Source organism: Lithobates pipiens, unplaced genomic scaffold (genome assembly GCF_037356315.1).
Source record: "Lithobates pipiens isolate NorthernLeopardFrog02 unplaced genomic scaffold, aLitPip1_a1.2 Scaffold_18, whole genome shotgun sequence".
NCBI classification, from domain to species: Eukaryota; Metazoa; Chordata; class Amphibia; order Anura; family Ranidae; genus Lithobates; species Lithobates pipiens.
This window is the reverse complement of record NW_027507758.1, coordinates 3,568,366-3,587,300: the sequence shown is the minus strand read 5'-3', so window position 1 is coordinate 3,587,300 and position 18,935 is coordinate 3,568,366. Positions and strand designations below refer to the sequence as shown.

Sequence of the window (18,935 nt, the reverse complement as noted above, 5' to 3'; positions counted from 1 at the left end):
AGCCCCGATCCTCCTCTTCTCACGGGCCCCCCCCGCCGGCGCTCCTGGCCCCTACTTCCTGCCAAATGCCCCCCACAGCTGGCACCTTGCACCTTGCTCTGTGTGTCCATTCAGACATGGAGCTGCAGTTCGGCCCCGCCCCCTCGCTCTCCTCATTGGCTCACTGACTTTGATTCACAGCAGCAGGAGCCAATGAGCCCCACTGTGCATCTCAGCCAATCAGGAGAGCGAGTCCCGGACAGCCAAGCGTCTCGTGAAACATCACCGGAATAGAGAGGGGGCTCAGGTAAGTATTAGGGGGGCTGAAGGGGGTTGAGGGGGGCTGCTTCACACAGAAGGTTTTTTATCATAACGCATTGAATGCACCTTCTGCCTTAGTCTAAACCAAATCACTTTTTTTTGTACCCTGAAAAGTAATGTCATAATGTGCTAGTATGCATCGCATGCCCAGTGACGGAACAAGGGGTGGACAGCTGCCCTGGGCGCAATGGTTTATTGCAGGGATGTGAGCACCTTGACCCTTACCCTAAGGGGGGGGGGGGGGTGCACAGTTTGCATCTTTGCCTTGGGCGCTCGATAGCCATCTCCCAAGACTCCTATAATCCCCCCCCCCCCGCTCAACCATTCACTGGTAAGTTCAGTGTGCTGCTGTTTCTCCTCCCCCCAGCTCTTATACAGCTGAGAACAGAGGGAATGTAATCCCTCTGTTTTTGCAACTTTGTCATGTATTAATAAAGCTGTACATACTGAATCCTCGTAACTAGTTTGTGTATCCAGGTGAATCATATTGTGGTTTAGAGGAGAAAGATGGCCTAGATTTGGTGGTAAATAGACATGTGCACTGCCAAAAAAAAATGTTTTCGTTTTTTTTTTGTTTGTTTTTCGGGTCATCCGTTATGATCGCAATTCGTAAATTTGTAAAATTTGAACATTCGGGAATTTGAAAATTCATAAATTTGCAAATTCAAACATTCAAAAATAAGAAAGAAAATCCGAAAATTCAAAAGAATAACTAACTATTAAATTATAGGTATTGAAATTTCCTTTCAAATTTGGCTGTTAGTGAACGTAACAAAAAGGAATTCATCCGAATTTACAAATTATCCAAAATAACGAATGCCGCATCTAAACCAAAGGAACAGAACAAAATAATAATAACATGTTTTTATTATTATAATTGTTATTTATTATTATTAATTTGTTACGCTAATAATAATAAATAACAAATTATAATAATAAAAACATTTTATTATTATTTTGTTCTGTTCCATTCGTTTAGATGCGGCATTCGTTATTTCGGATAATTCTTAACATCGGATAAATCCGTATTCGTTACTTTCACTAACAGCCAAATTTAAAAAAAGAAATTCCAATGCCTATAATTTAATAGTTAGCTGTTATTTCAGATTTTCGAATTTTCGGGGGTTTTTAGGATTTTCCAATTTCTAATTTTTAAACTTACAAATATTAAAATTAAAAAAATTTATTAAATGGATTTTTTTGTTAATTCGGATATTTCCGAATTAACGAATTTGTCGAAATTCGTAAAAAAAAAAAAAAAAAAAGAATTCGGAACGAAACAAATTGCATATGTCTAGCAGTAAAATTTTAATAAATATCTCCTGTTTTTTTAGCTTTAGCCGTATATTTTTTTTTGCTATTACCGTGACCTGCCAAAGAAATAAATAAATAAGTATTCTACGTTTCACGGTTCTAGCAATATGACAATTTTGCACACCTGTTTTTTTTTTTTTTTGCATACCCTATTCTTTTAGACATCTTTTCTTTCTCCTTACAGGTGAAAAGCAGTGGGGAAAAAAGGTAGCATTTTTGAATGCACATATATGTGTTCTATTGACCAGAATATTCATTTATTCTGGATATTAGAATGTGTTAACCACCTCAATGCCGGGAACTTTCGCCCCCTTCCTTGCCAGCCCAATTTTCAGCTTTCAGCGCCGTCACATTTCCAATGACAATTGCGCGGTCGTGCTACCCTGTACACAAATGACATTTTTTTTATCATTTTGTTTGCACAAATAGAGCTTTATTTTGGTGGTATTTATTCACGACTCTGTTTTTTAGTTTTTGCGATATAAGCGAAAAAAAAAAAGAATGGAAATTTGGAAAAAAAAAAACTATATTTTCTTCTTTCTATTTTAAAAGGAATCCAATAAAATCAAATTTTGTCATGAATTTAAGCCAAAATGTATTCTGCTACATGTTTTTGGTATAAAAAAAAAAAAAATCCCGTTAAGTGTATAATAATTGGTTTGTGTGAGGAGTGAGTGACTTGTATAGCGCTACCTATGCGAACTGAATCGCCTCAGGGCACTTTCTTGCCACCAGAGTCCATCTGTGGCTTTTTTTTTTTTGCGTGGTCCTTTACCCCGTAAGGTCCTGACACGCTTTGACATATACATATTAAGGCCAACTTTTTTTTTTTCTTTTTTTAGACAAGGTCTAATCAACCTACCAGCATGTCTTTGGAGTGTGGGAGGAAACCAGAGTACTCGGAGGAAACCCACGCAGGCACCGGGAGAACATGCAAACTCCAGACAGATGGTGTCATGGTCAGGATTTGAACCAACGACCCTATTGCTGCTAGGTGAAAGTGCTAACCACTGTGCTGCCTATGTGATCACGGACATATGTACGCAAATGATCATGTACAGATGTGTGCAGGTGATCACGGACAGATGTGTGCAGGTGATCATTGGAACATGTGGTTTTAGTGGGACATACAGGGCCGCTGATAGGCCAGTACAACTGGCTCTGTTGTACCGGGCCCAGACAGCAGGGGGGCCCGGGCAAGCTGAGCAGTAAAAGAATTAATATAATAAACCACAGCCGATCAGAGCCCATCCGACTCAACTACCAACTAAATAGCGCCCACAGGTGGCGGCAGGGGAGGCACTATTTCCTCTATTTCGGGCGCGGAAGAATGCCTCTCCCGCACCCGCTCCTCATGCTGGCTGTGGCTCAAGTCCCAGCCAGTGCGTCCTCTATCGTGCCCTCCCCCTGGCGCCGCGGAGTGATTCCTCCCCCTCCTCATGAGATAAGTGTCAGTGAGGCGAGTGGTGGTGGCAGAAGACAAAAAAGAAGTAGCTGCAGTCTGAATGGAATCGTTTGTGGACACTCCAGTCCAGGCAGCAGCAGGATCAGGGAAGAAGTGCCTCGTGGGGCTCAGCTAGAAGTTACACAGGTGTGTGCTTGCTTTGGGGGGGGGGGGGGGTCAAGATCTACTACTGATGCAGCAGCATATATACATTATGGTATTGGCAACATGGGTGGCACTGTCTGCAGCAGAATATGGCATTGGGTGGCATGGGTGGCACTGTCTGCAGGTAGCACATGCGTTATGGCCCATAACCCATGTGCTCCCTGCAGACAGTGCCACCTATGCCGCCAATGCCATATTCTGCTGCAGACAGTGCCGCCCATGACACTAATGTCATAACACATGTGCTGCCTGCAGAGACAGAGCCACAATGCTGGCAATGGCATTATGCCATTGGCGGCATGGGTGGAAATATCTGCAGCACAATATGGCATTGGCGGCATGGGTGGCGCAGTCAGCAAGTAGCACATGTGTTATGCCATAAGTGTCACGGGTGGCACTGTGTGCAGCACATTAAGGCATGGGTGACACTGTCTGTAGCACATTACGGCATTGGCGGCACGGGTGACACTGTCTGTAGCACATTACGGCATTGGCGGCATGGGTGGCACTGTCTGTAGCACATTATGGCATTGGCGGCATGGGTGGCACTGTCTGTCGGTAGCACATGCATTATGGCCCATAACGCATGTGCTGCCTGCAGAGACAGTACCACCCGTGACGCCAATGCCTTAATGTGCTTCAGACAGTGCCACCCATGCCGCCAATGCTTCGTTTCAAGGTGGGGTCTGGGGAGGGGCCAGGGGCGGGGCTGAAGGAGGGACCAGGGGTGGAGCTGAAGGGGGCCCCGTCAGGTAGGCTGTACGGGGCCCCATGATTTCTATCAGCGGCCCTGGGGACATATGTGGGGGACATGTGTTTTTATTATTTGGGGACATGTGTGTTTACACTAGACTGGTGATCAGTGAGTAAAAAGCTGTAAAAAAACAGCTCATACTCACTGATCACCAGACGGCTGCAGCGATCCGCTCTCCTCTCCTCAGCGATGACTTCTGTGAGAGGAGAGGAGAGCCGATTGTCTGTCTAGCAACCGGCTGTTTGTTTACATCACATGATGGCTGTGATTGGACATGGCCGTCATGTGATCAGGAGGGCCAATCACAGAGCCCTCCTGCCAATCCGAGATGCGCCGTGTCCGGGTGACGCGAGTGCATCGGGATCGCACCGCTGCGCGTGCGTGCGATCCCCCTCCTTCTGACGTACATTCCTGAACGTCCACTCAGAAGGAGAAGGCTCCTACCTGGCTGTTTATGTACACTGGCCTATGTACATTGGTGGGAAGTAGTTAACAAGCAGACACGCATAAAAAAATAAAAAACGTAAAAAGTTATGTTTTTTTAATGCCCCTCCCCCACTGACAACCTCACCCGAGTCTTTTTGAAAAGTTCTACTGGCTGTGGTGGCCCTTATCATAATAAAAGGGATACGCTTGTACCATTACCTCGATGACCTCCTCTTGCTGTCCCAGGATAAAGAGCAATTATTGATCCCCAAGGAGCAGGTCATCTCCACATTGGTTGACTTCAGGTGGCTCCTAAACCTGGAGAAAAGCCACCTAGTACCAGTCCAGCGTCTGATATACCTTGGGGGCCCGGTTCGACCCAAAGCACCATCTCCTCTCCCTGTGTGGAAAAGGTCCCAGTTATTCAGGAAAGAATTTCACAGGCTCTGAACTCCTCAAGCCTGAGGGCCTTACAGTGCCTAAGAATTATCGTCAGTGGAGGCCCGTCCATAGGGGGCGCCTGGGCGCCGTCCCCCCCCCCCCCCCCCCCATGTAGTAAAAAAAAATGTGGAATTTTTTTTTAAAACATGTCCATTTAAAAAATATATTATTTTTTTTTTTTAAATGTCCCTATGTGCACTGTATCCGGGCGCGGGCGCAGCGCAATATGGGAAGCGCCACGTCTATGCAATCACAAGATTGCAGACGAGGCGCTTCATTTGCCCCAAAAAAAAAGCGCTCTGTGGCGCAGCCGATCGCGCCACAGCTTCCGGCGCAATGGACTGGCCGAGCGAGTGCATAGACTTGCACTTTGAGTGAGCGGTGGGCGGTGCTTCCGACGTCACTCAAGGAAGTGACGTTGGCAGTCTGTTCTCTTCTCTTCTCACTGTCGTCCCGCCTGAGAGGATCACAGGTAAGGCATGGCCATGCTTTCTGCTTTCCTTATTAAATATTCTTTATTCAGTGGCACCCCCCTCCACATCCACAATATTTCTTATTTTCAGACCGGACCCCCCCCACCTCCACCCTTAATTCAATAGCTATTTTCGGCGGTATATTCTCAGCGCCGGCGGCATACAATCACCCCCCTTACTATCGTTGGTCGGCAGCATACAATTACCCCCCCCCCCACCTCCGCTAAACAAGATAAAAAAAAGGGTTACTATCGGTGGTCGGCAGCATACTAATCAGCTCCCACCCCCCCCCCGCTCAACAAGATAAAAAATATATATGCTTATAAAGATATATGCTTTTTTAGTTTACAGCAGATATGTGTGATTTACAGAATGCAGATATGTGTTATTTGCAGATTTCAGAATGCAGATATGTGTGATTTACAGAATGCGATTTACAGAATGCAGATATGTGCGATTTACAGAATGCAGATATGTGCGATTTACAGAATGCAAATATGTGCGATTTACAGAATGCAGATATGTGCGATTTACAGAATGTGATTTACAGAATGCAGATATGTGCGATTTACAGAATGTGATTTACAGAATGCAGATATGTGCGATTTACAGAATGTGATTTACAGAATGCAGATATGTGCGTTTTACAGAATGTGATTTACAGAATGCAGATATGTGCGATTTACAGAATGTGATTTACAGAATGCAGATATGTGCGATTTACAGAATGTGATTTACAGAATGCAAATATGTGCGATTTACAGAATGTGATTTACAGAATGCAGATATGTGAGATTTACAGAATGCAGATATGTGCGATTTGCAGAATGCAGAATGCAGATATGTGCGATTTACAGAATGCGGATATGTGAGATTTACAGAATGCAGATATGTGAGATTTACAGAATGCAGATATGTGCGATTTACAGAATGCAGAATGCAAATATGTGCGATTTACAGAATGTGATTTACAGAATGCAGATATGTGCGATTTACAGAATGTGATTTACAGAATGCAGATATGTGCGATTTACAGAATGCGATTTACAGAATGCAGATATGTGCGATTTACAGAATGCAGATATGTGCGATTTACAGAATGCAGATATGTGAGATTTACAGAATGCAGATATGTGCGATTTACAGAATGCAGAATGCAAATATGTGCGATTTACAGAATGCGATTTACAGAATGCAGATATGTGCAATTTACAGAATGCAGATATGTGAGATTTACAGAGTGGAGATATGTGAGATTTACAGAATGCGATTTACAGAATGCAGAAATGTGCGATTTTCAGGTTGCTTTAGTAGAGCCTTTTGTATAATGTGCAGCCTGGTATATGATGTGCAGAGCCCCGTGTATAATGTGCAGCCTGGTATATGATGTGCAGAGCCCCGTGTATAATGTGCAGCCTGGTATATGATGTGGCTTCCATAAGGGGCGTGGATTGTGAGAAGCGGGAGGGGCCAAATCGGGAGAGGTGGGGTCTTGCACCCACCCACATCCTAAAACTTCACCAGCTGCCACTGGTCACGATGGTCTCTACGACCCCCATGGTCAAATGGTCTCTGTGGAGGTTACGTCCCGTTCAGACGGGGTTCCTTCAGCAATGGCATTCGGGGGACATCAATCAGTCCATTCGCATAACATCAGTGATGAGGAACAGCCTCTTTTGGTGGCTTCAGCGCAGGAACCTACTCACTCGCCACTCCATTGCCCCCGTCTCATGAGTCATGGTCACGACCGACGCCAGCGGTGATGAATGGGGAGCCCTCTGTATGCCAGAGCTGGCACAAGGCAAGTGGGATGCTTGTCTCCACAATCCGGGCTTCAATGTCCTGGAACTTTCGGGCGGCCTGGTGTGCCCTTCAATCTTCTTCGCATCTCCTGAAAGGGGAGTCAGTGGTACTAAGGATGGACAACATCACAGCAGTCTCTTATGTGAGGGGGCAAGGGGGCACTCGGAGCCCCACCCTGCTCCAAGAGGTCGAACCCATCATGTCTTGGGCCCACAAGAATCTGGCCAATATTTCATCAGTCTTCATCTTCGTGGGCGGCATCCCGGCACGTGGCTCCAGATGTCTTCTGCAAAGTGGCCTCTTGGGCCTCCATTAGTACCTTTGTGTCACATTTCTGCATAGAGCCTCCTTCTCCATCTTCTGTGAACTTTGGTTTAAGGATCCTGTCAGCTGACGGGGCAAATTAAATCTTTTTTGTTCAGCATACCCGCCCCGCGTGGTCTGGCTAGTTATTCCCCACACGTAGGCTGCCATGGTAATTTTCCTTTCCTGATGGACTCCATGGCAGACGGAGTTCCCACCCACTTGGCCAAAGAATTGGCAAGTTCCGGAACGCAGTCCCGAGCGGCGAGTTCGAATTTATGGGTATGGGGTCCTATAGCATTGGAGAGGAGGCGGGGTTACCCCACACGTAGGCTGCCATGGAGTCCGTCAGGAAAGGAGAATTACGGTAAATATTTGATACAAAATGTTCAGTTTTATGTATTTATCGTGTCGTTTGCTCTAATGTAAACCTGGAAGCGATCAATGTATTGCTTTTATTACTCTGAGATGTTTACTGTTTTTTATGACTTCATATTACATAATTACAGTTTACCTCTCAAAGGTGGCCGATAAGACAGTTTATAGGTCTGAGAGATAAACAGAAGCTTCTCCCATGATTCCCTGAAACATAAAATACCCCCCCTCCCCCCCCCCCCCCCCCGAACACTCAGGACTATGTACATTTATAAATAACCTGTCACGTCTCTGAGTCAATTTTACATATATATATATATATATATATATATATATATATATATATATTTTTTTTTTTTTTTATTGTTTATATAACATCTTTAAATAAACATTTATTGGAGAGCGCCCCCCTGTGATACTGGTTTTATAGAGAATCCTGAGATTTATCAAAGCACAGCAAGAGTGGATTTTGTTTCAAGTTGCCAGAGAGGAAGGAGGAGGAGTCACCACAGCCATGTGACCACCAGCATTCCACCCACCGACACCAATGATGGGGCACTATTCCTCCCACTGATACCAATGATGGGGCACTATTCCTCCCACTGATACCAATGATGGGGCACTATTCCTCCCACTGATACCAATGATGGGGCACTATTCCTCCCACTGATACCAATGATGGGGCACTATTCCTCCCACTGATACCAATGATGGGGCACTATTCCTCCCACTGATACCAATGATGGGGCACTATTCCTCCCACTGACGCCAATGATGGGGCACTATTCCTCCCACTGACGCCAATGATGGGGCACTATTCCTCCCACTGACACCAATGATGGGGGACTATTCCACCCACTGACACCAATGATGGGGCACTATTCCCCCCACTGACACCAATGATGGGGCACTATTCCCCCCCACTGACACTAATGATGGGGCACTATTTCTCCCACTGACACCAATGATGGGGCACTATTCCTCCCACTGATACCAATGATGGGGCACTATTCCTCCCACTGACACCAATGATGGGGCACTATTCCTCCCACTGATACCAATGATGGGGCACTATTCCTCCCACTGACACCAATGATGGGGCACTATTCCTCCCACTGACACCAATGATGGGGCACTATTCCTCCCGCTGACACCAATGACGGGGCACTATTCCTCCCACTGACACCAATGATGAGGCACTATTCCTCCCACTGAAACAGATAATGGATAACCTGTGGATTTATAAGCTGTGTGCATATTCTGAGCTTCAGTTTTGTAAAACCACAGTTTTTTATTGTAAGCTAATGTCATCCTGATAAGCATGCAAATAGAAACCTATTTTCTATGCAATCTACAGAGAAAAAGCATTGAATTGTGTTCATTTTAAAATAACTAATGTTACTGCAAAAAGTATAATTTTTTCATTAATAATAATATTAATAGTAATAATAAAAGTATACAGTTTATTCTGTAATTTGTCCCATTTATGATAACCGTAACATTCCTTTTCTATTACAAAGCATGGCAAAACTGTTTTGTTTTTATATATTTTTTTTCACATTTTTAAAATGTGTCATTAAAAAATGTAAATAACAAAATAAAATAAAAAATAAAAAAGTCTAAGTATTAATGGTAATAAATAAAAAAAATAAAAAAAAATAAAAAAATCAGCAGCAATATATCAGGAAGGAGGTCTGATTCTGGGAGTATTTAAAGGGTTAATTAGAAACACATTTAATGTATTTATTTTTTTGAACTGGCGGGGCGTGCGTCCGCTGAGCGCATGTGCAGATCAAAGGTCACTGCTATGAATGAACAACATAAAAATGAAAATGCTGCGAGCGTCAATTTAGACAGGAGACGCGAGAGGAGCCCATTTACACAGAAGATCTGATTTGCTAATATTTGCCGCCGGGGAATTTACAATCGGAGAAACAAAAGCTTGTAAAACCTAAAGTTTTTTTTTTAATGTATATTTATTGAAAAATTTTTAATCAATACAAAAGAGTTGTAAATACGTTACAGTATTCATTAATATTGGCTAAACATAGCAATGGCTAAAGTTTTTTTTTTTTAAGGGCGTACATTGAAAAAAAAAAAAGAAAAAAATATGCCAAGCAGGTCTTTTTCAGCGGTCACTATATTTTTTTTTTTTTCTAATTATGTTTAACCACTTGGCGCCCAGGCCAAGTCTGACATTTCTCTCCTACATGTAAAATTCATCATTTTTTTTTGCTAGAAAATGACATAGAACCCCCAAACATTATATATGTTTTGTTTTTTTAGCAAAGACCCCTGGAGAATACAATGGAGGTCTTTGCAACTTTTTATCTCGCATGATATTTACGCAGCAATTTTTCAAACACGTTTTTTTTTCAGAAAAAAAAAAAGTTTCATGCTTTAAAAAAAAAAAAAAAACTGCAAAGTAAAGTTAGCCTAATTGTTTTGCATGATGTGATAGATGAAGATACGCCGAGTAAATAGATACCCAACATGTCACGCTTCAAAATTGCACGCGCTCGCGGAACGGCGCCAAACTTTGGTATTTACAAAATCCCCATAGGCGACTCTTTAAAATGTTTTACTGGTTACATGATTTGAGTTACAGAGGAGGTCTAGAATTATTGCTCTCGCTCTAACGTTCACGGCGACACCTCACATGTGTGGTTCGAAACACCGTTTTCATATGTGGGCGGGACTTACGTATGCGTTCGCTTCTGCGTACGAGCTCACGGGGACAGGGGCACTTTAAATTATTTTATTTTTTTTCTATTGTTAATTTTACTTTTATTGTTTTTAGTTTGACACTTTAAAAAAAAAAAAAAAAAAAAATGTGATGACTTTTATTCCTATTACAAGGAATGTAAACATCCCTTGTAATAGGAATATGGCACGATCGGACATATTTACATTGAGATCGGGGGGGGGGGGGGGGGGAATAAGACACCACATCTCACCTCTAAAAATCAAACCTCTAAAATAAAAAAAAAATGAAATTAAAAAATTAAAATAAAAACGATCACGGCTTCCCAGCCGAGGCGGCGCCGTTATTTGAATGCAGAGGCCGGGCGTGGCGTCATAACATCGCGCCCGGCCTCCGAACGATCATAGAGACTCTGCCGACCATCTGGTCCGCCGGAAATCTCTATGATTATTATCTGGGAGGCCGGCGGATCCTGTGACCGACTCACCGATGGAAGCGGTGAGTCGGTAAGAGCGCCGGAGGGCGGCGGGAGGGGACGCCGCTATGATCGTTCTTATGGTGCAGGGAATCGCCGGCTGAAAATGGCGATATCTGAATGATGTCTGTGGCCTCGGGAATCATTCGGATATAACCCCCGAAAGTCGAGGCCGTCTCGGGACGTACCTTGGGCGCCAAGAGGTTAAATGAATAAATTGTCGCCGATTGATTGATTAGCACAGAGATGATGTAATCCATGCACAGAGCACTCTGGGATCAATATGTAATCATCTATTGTGTAGGAGATACGTCCTGAGAAATGTAATCGGAGTTGCTGATTGGCTGATGAGTGATTAAATACAAAGTAACAATCGTTACATCATTTTAGTTCATTGCTTTGTAGATCACAGGGGTGACGATCGATCTGCATGTGACAGAAAACGATTTTTAAATAAAATGTAATTCTATTTCACCCCAAATTAACCCCAAATGAACCCCGATCATCCGATCAGCCGAACCCCTCCCTGCCCTTTTTTTTCCCTCATTAATTTGTAAACAAAATTTTCCTTTTCATTCATTTTGTTTATTTATTTTCCTTGTCACGACACACACTCACCGGCCACTTTATTAGGTACACCTGTTCCAATTGCTCGGTAACACAAATTGCTAAATCAGCCAATCACACGGGAGCAACTCATTGCATTTCGGCATCTAGACGCGGCGAAGACGACTTGCTGCATCAGAATGGGGAAGAAAGGGGATCTCGGTGACTTTGAACGTGGCATGGGTTGTTGGTGGCAGACGGGCCGGTCTGAGTATTTCTGGGATTTTCACACACCACCATCTCTCGGGGATTACATAGAATGTGGGGAAAAAGAGAAAATATCCAGTGAGCGGCAGTTGTGTGGAGGAAAATGTCTTGTTGAGGTCAGAGGAGAATGGGCAGACTGGTTCCAGATGATAGAAAGACAACAGGAACTCCAATAACCTCTCGTTACACCCAAGGTATGCAGAATACCATCTCTGAACACACAACACATTCAACCTTGAAGCAGATGGGCTACAGCAGCAGAAGACCACACCGGGTGCCACTCCTGTCAGCTAGGAACAGGAAACTGAGTCTACAATTGGCACAGGATCACCAAAATTGGACAATAGAAGACTGGAAAAACGTTGGCTGGTCTGATGAGTCTGGATTTCAGCTGCAACATTCAGATGGTGGGGTCAGAATTTGGCGCATGGATCCATCCTGCCTCGTATCACCGGTTCAGGCTGGTGGTGGGGGTGTAATGGTGCGGGGGATGGGGTATCACCGGTTCAGGCTGGTGGTGGGGGTGTAATGGTGTGGGGGATGGGGTATCACTGGTTCAGGCTGGTGGTGGGGGTGTAATGGTGTGGGGGATGGGGTATCACCGGTTCAGGCTGGTGGTGGGGGTGTAATGGTGCGGGGGATGGGGTATCACCGGTTCAGGCTGGTGGTGGGGGTGTAATGGTGTGGGGGATGGGGTATCACCGGTTCAGGCTGGTGGTGGGGGTGTAATGGTGTGGGGGATGGGGTATCACCGGTTCAGGCTGGTGGTGGGGGTGTAATGGTGTGGGGGATGGGGTATCACCGGTTCAGGCTGGTGGTGGGGGTGTAATGGTGTGGGAGATGGGGTATCACCGGTTCAGGCTGGTGGTGGGGGTGTAATGGTGTGGGGGATGGGGTATCACCGGTTCAGGCTGGTGGTGGGGGTGTAATGGTGTGGGGGATGGGGTATCACCGGTTCAGGCTGGTGGTGGGGGTGTAATGGTGTGGGAGATGGGGTATCACCGGTTCAGGCTGGTGGTGGGGGTGTAATGGTGTGGGGGATGGGGTATCACCGGTTCAGGCTGGTGGTGGGGGTGTAATGGTGTGGGGGATGGGGTATCACCGGTTCAGGCTGGTGGTGGGGGTGTAATGGTGTGGGGGATGGGGTATCACCGGTTCAGGCTGGTGGCGGTGGTGTACAGGCACCCCCCCCCGGTCGGTCAGTCACCAGCCCCGCTCTTACCCCATCTAGGTCACAGGCAGCGGCTTCCCCTGCTCCTCCGCCTCGGTGGCCAATGGGATCGCTTCTCTGCTTGGCAGTTACTGCAGTTGTTCCAGTGCTGAGTAAATGAGGCAAGGGTTCACTTTACAAAGAATACCCAATCATATACAGGGAAAATTGTAATGCATTTTTGTTTGCATATGATTGGATGATGGAAGTCAGCAGAGCTTCCCCTCGTTTACTAAGCTCTGGAGCAACTGCACCTGCAGAGTACTCAGTCTATTTGTCTTTAGTAAATCTCCCCCAATGCATCTTTGTATCAGTAGTGGGGTACAAATGAAACACTGATGTCATTTTTGTTGCAATCCGCGTGTCCCCCCCCCCCCCCGCCCGCTGTGTGTCGTCCCCCCCCCCCCCGCCCGCTGTGTGTCGTCCTAAGACGCAGTGACAGTCCCCCCCAGAGAGGGAGCCATCATGTCAGATAAGGTTTTACAAGGGTGACAGTGAAATGTTTGTGCTCCAGATGAGGTTTATTGCGCCTCCAGCCTGGGATGGCGCTCTCTCAAAGGTGAGAATGATAAGAGGCGGTTTATGGTCGGCGGGTTATCAGACACAAGCCGGGGATATAAAAGCCGGGCGTCTTCTCCAGCCATACACAGCGGTTTCTACCCTTCCACCGACTATGGGGGGGCAATACAGAGCGACCCTCCGCCTCCTCACTCTGCTTCTTCTACACCTGGCCAGAGGTAAGTCACAGATAAGTTATTATCGGGAACTTTATCATTCATGGCTTTAGGACCCCCCTCCAGTCCTTGGCACCCCGCTATGTGGTATCAGTGCACATTATATTAATCCCAAAACTAAAAATGTCATATATTGCAGCTTATCGATCACTAGATGTGGCGGCTGCATTCGTTTTCTTTTTTTTTTTTTTTTTAAGCTTTTTTCCACCCTCTGTTTTCTCCTGGTGATCGGGCCAGTAGCGCACCTCTGTATAAGAGCGCCACCTCTCTACATGAAGGACTGGGCACTTCCACCCGGCGGCACCGAGGTTGTGGGTTCAAATCCCAACCACAGTGCTACCCGCATGGAGTTCGCATGTTCTCCCTGCGCCTGCGTGGGTTTACTGCGGGCACTCCGTTTCCTCCAACACTACAAAGACCTGCTGGGGGGTTAATTGGCTCCGGATTAAATAGGTCCCAGTATGAGTATGTAGGAATGCGAGTTAGAGCTCCTTAGATACAAAGTAACATTGTTTATAAACATTGATCAGACGGGAGATGGAGAGATACAAAATAACATTGTGTATAAACATTGATCAGACGGGAGATGGAGAGATACAAAAAAACATTGTTTATAAACATTGATCAGACGGGAGATGGAGAGATACAAAAAAACATTGTTTATAAACATTGATCAGACGGGAGATGGAGAGATACAAAATAACATTGTGTATAAACATTGATCAGACGGGAGATGGAGAGATACAAAGTAACATTGTTTATAAACATTGTTTAAACAGGAGATGGAGAGATACAAAAATTTTATTTTGTATCTCTCTATCTTCTGTCTGATCAATATTTATATACAATGTTACTTTGTATCTATCTCGTGTCTGATCAATGTTTATAAAGTAACATTGTTTATAAACATTGATCAGACAGGAGATAGAGCGATACAAAGTAACATTGTTTATAAACATTGATCAGACAGGAGAGAGATACAAAGTAACATGGTTTATAAACATTGATCAGACAGGAGATAGAGAGATACAAAGTAACATGGTTTATAAACATTGATCAGACAGGAGAGAGATACAAAGTAACATTGTTTATAAACATTGATCAGACAGGAGATAGAGAGATACAAAATAACATTGTTTAGACAGGAGATGGAGAGATATAAAGTAACAATGTTTATAAATATTGTTTAGACAGGAGATAAAGAGATACAAACAATATTACTTTGCATTTCTTTCCCTCCCATCTGATTAATGTTTATAAACAATGTTACTTTGTATCCCTCTATCTCTTGTCTGATCAATGTTTATAAAGTAACATTGTTTATAAAAATTGATCAGACAGGAGAAAGAGAGATACAAAGTAACATTGTTTATAAACATTGATCAGATAGGAGAGGGATAGATACAAAGTAACATTGTTTATAAACATTGATCAGACGGGAGATAGAGCGATACAAAGTAACATTGTTTATAAACATTGATCAGACAGGAGAGAGATACAAAGTAGAATTGTTTATAAACATTGATCAGACAGGAGAGAGATACAAAGTAGCATTGTTTATAAACATTGATCAGACAGGAGTGAGATACAAAGTAACATTGTTTATAACATTGATCAGACAGGAGATAGAGAGATACAAAATAACATTGTTTAGACAGGAGATGGAGAGATACAAAGTAACAATGTTTATAAATATTGTTTAGACAGGAGATAGAGAGATACAAGCAATATTACTTTGTATCTCTTTCCCTCCCATCTGATCAATGTTTATAAATAATGTTACTTTGTATCCCTCTATCTCGTGTCTGATCAATGTTTATAAAGTAACATTGTTTATAAAAATTGATCAGACAGGAGAGAGAGAGATACAAAGTAACATTGTTTATGAACATTAATCAGATAGGAGAGGGAGAGATACAAAGTAACATTGTTTATAAACATCGATCAGACGGGAGATAGAGAGATACAAAGTAACATTGTTTATAAACATTAATCAGATAGGAGAAGGAGATATACAAAGTAACATTGTTTATAAACATTGATCAGACGGGAGATAGAGAGATACAAAGTAACATTGTTTATGAACATTAATCAGATAGGAGATAGAGAGATACAAAGTAACATTGTTTATGAACATTAATCAGATAGGAGAGGGAGAGATACAAAGTAACATTGTTTATAAACATCGATCAGACGGGAGATAGAGAGATACAAAATAACATTGTTTATAAACATTAATCAGATAGGAGAAGGAGATATACAAAGTAACATTGTTTATAAACATTGATCAGACGGGAGATAGAGAGATACAAAGTAACATTTTTTATAAGCATTGATCAGACTGGAGATGCAGAGATACAAAATAACATTGTTTATAAACCTTGTACAGATGGGACATTTGACTATTTGTATATACAGTGTTTGCTCGGATTGCCTTTGTTTTCAGTGCATTTGTACAATTTCTTGAAAAACTAAAGTAAAAAATATGCTGCTGTAATTTCTGGAGCTTTTCAGAAATGTGTCCTCCAACTCAATGAACCCTTCACATAGAATGCTGAATAATGAATTATCATTCACACAGAAAAGCCAGGTACTGTTTGTGTTGTGTTGGGTTTTAGGGTGTAGAAGGGTGCTATGCAAGAGCTCTAAGGTTGAGCGCTGGTTTAGGGATGACACAGTCGTGTGTTCACAAATGTCTGACACAGATCAGCCCCTGCTGCGGCCTCTCAGCTCATGACTTTCTATGAAGTCTGATCACTGGCGGGACTGAGGAAATGCTTCCTCCTGCTTGCAGCAGACTGATGACATTATCTCAGCCAGGGCAGTGATACCGATTCTATAGTTTGTGACAATTTTAAGAATTTCTTCGGACTTGTAAAGATCCTAAAAGTTGTGTGAATCTTTAGATTTTGCAGAGAGAACCTCGGAAAACTTCTGATGAGGAAAATAAACATTCATTCCGAGTCATTATCTGAACGTTCCAAATACAAATGTTCACTAAACATAAATAACAGTAAAATCTCTTTGATCTGCGGATCGTGTGGGAAATTTTCTGCCGACTCCAAAGAAAACAAACAAGAAATTCACATTTATTCACCTGCAAAAAAAGGAATTTAAAGTTTTATTTTTTTATTTTTTTTTAAATTAACTTAATCTGTATTATAGGAGAGCAGAACAAAAAAACACAAGGGGTGGGGGCAGAAGGAACACGTGCCCTGTACAGAACTTTATTATATAGAGGGGGCGCACCTTCCCTGCCTCCCCTTCAGATCCTCCAGATGCCACCTTGTGCAGAGCCCAGGATTGGGCATCCTGCATACAGTGGGGGGTGAAGGAGGGGCTGCACCCAGCATGGAGAGCAGAGCGAGCAATGGGGCCCCCATCACCACCATGTGTAGCCCCTCCTCCTCCACACTGGGACTAGGGGCTCCTATGTGTGTATGGGGGCTCCAGGGTTGTTTGTTCACTTTATTTACCTTCTCCAGCAGAGCGGAGATGGGGGTCCCCTCTTATCACCTCCTGCACCCTTCCTGGATGGGGGTCCCCTTCTACTAGAGGTGGGGAGGGGGGTTCCTGTATTCCTGGATGGGGGTCCCCTTCTACTAGAGGTGGGGAGGGGGGTTCCTGTATTCCTGGATGGGGTCCCCTTCTACTAGAGATGCAGAGGGGGGTTTCTGTATTCCTGGATGGGGTCCCCTTCTCATAGAGATGTTGAGGGGGGTTTCTGTATTCCTGGATGGGGGTCCCCTTCTACTAGAGGTGGGGAGGGGGGTTCCTGTATTCCTGGATGGGGTCCCCTTCTACTAGAGATGCAGAGGGGGGTTTCTGTATTCCTGGATGGGGTCCCCTTCTCATAGAGATGTTGAGGGGGGTTTCTGTATTCCTGGATGGGGGTCCCCTTCTACTAGAGGTGGGGAGGGGGGTACCTGTATTCCTGGATGGGGGTCCCCTTCTACTAGAGGTGGGGAGGGAGGTTCCTGTATTCCTGGATGGGGGTCCCCTTCTGCTGGAGGTGGGGAGGGGGGTTCCTCTATTCCTGGATGGGGGTCCCCTTCTACTAGAGATGTTGAGGGGGTTTCTGTATTCCTGGATGGGGGTCCCCTTCTACTAGAGGTGGGGAGGGAGGTTCCTGGATGGGGGTCCCCTTCTACTAGAGATGTTGAGGGGGGTTTCTGTATTCCTGGATGGGGGTCCCCTCTAATCACCCCCTGCACTCCTCCTAGATAGGGGTCCCCTCAAATGTATTCCCCCTGGATGGGGTCTCTTTCTACTAGAGGTGGGGAGGGGGTTCCTGTATTGCTGGATGGGAGTCCCCTCTAATCACCCCCTGCACTCCTCCTGGATGGGGGTCCTCTTCTGCTGGAGGTGGTGAGTGGGTTTACTTTATTGCTGGATGGGGGTCCCTTCTGATCACCTCCTGCATGCCTCCTGAATGTGGGTCCCCTTTTGCTGGAGGTGGGGAGGAGGGTTCCTGTATTCCTGCATGGGGGTCCCTTCTAATCACCCCCTGTACTCCTCCTGGATAGGGATCCCTTTCTACTAGAGGTGGGGAGGGGAGTTTCTGTATTTCTGGATGGGGGTCCCCTCTAATTACCCCCTGCATTCCTCCTGGATGGGGGCCCCTTTCCACTAGAGGAGAGGAGGGGGTTCCTGTTTTCCTGCATGGGGGCCCCTCTTATAACCCCCTGCACTCCTCCTAGATGGGGGTCCCCTTCTGCTGGAGGTGGGGAGGGGGGTTCCTCTATTCCTGGATGGGGGTCCCCTTCTGCTGGAGGTGGGGTTCCTCTATTCCTCGATGGGGGTCCCCTTCTGCTGGAGGTGGGGATGGGGGGTCCTCTATTCCTGGATGGGGGTCCCCTTCTGCTGGAGGTGGGGAGGGGGTTCCTCTATTCCTGGATGGGGGTCCCCTTCTGCTGAAGGTGGGGAGGGGGGTTCCTCTATTCCTGGATGGGGGTCCCCTTCTGCTGGAGGTGGGGAGGGGGTTCCTCTATTCCTGGATGGGGGTCCCCTTCTGCTGGAGGTGGGGAGGGGGGTTCCTCTATTCCTGGATGGGGTCCTGTTCTGCTGGAGGTGGGGAGGGGGGTTCCTCTTTTCCTGGATGTGGGTCCCCTTCTGCTGAAGGTGGGGAGGGGGGTTCCTCTATTCCTGGATGGGGGTCCCCTTCTGCTGGAGGTGGGGAGGGGGGTTCCTCTATTCCTGGA

At 45.1% G+C, this 18,935-nt stretch overlaps 1 protein-coding gene across 1 annotated transcript in view; it reads left to right on the top strand.

Moving 5' to 3' along the window:
- Positions 1-13,586: 13,586 nt before the first annotated feature.
- Positions 13,587-18,935, top strand: part of LOC143986951 (phospholipase B1, membrane-associated-like) — a 200,230-nt gene continuing 194,881 nt past the window's right edge. Inside the window, exon 1 of the mRNA XM_077485364.1 lies at positions 13,587-13,737. Coding sequence (XP_077341490.1) covers positions 13,674-13,737 — 64 coding nt within the window. The 5' untranslated portion in view covers positions 13,587-13,673. The remainder of the gene's footprint in view (positions 13,738-18,935) is intronic.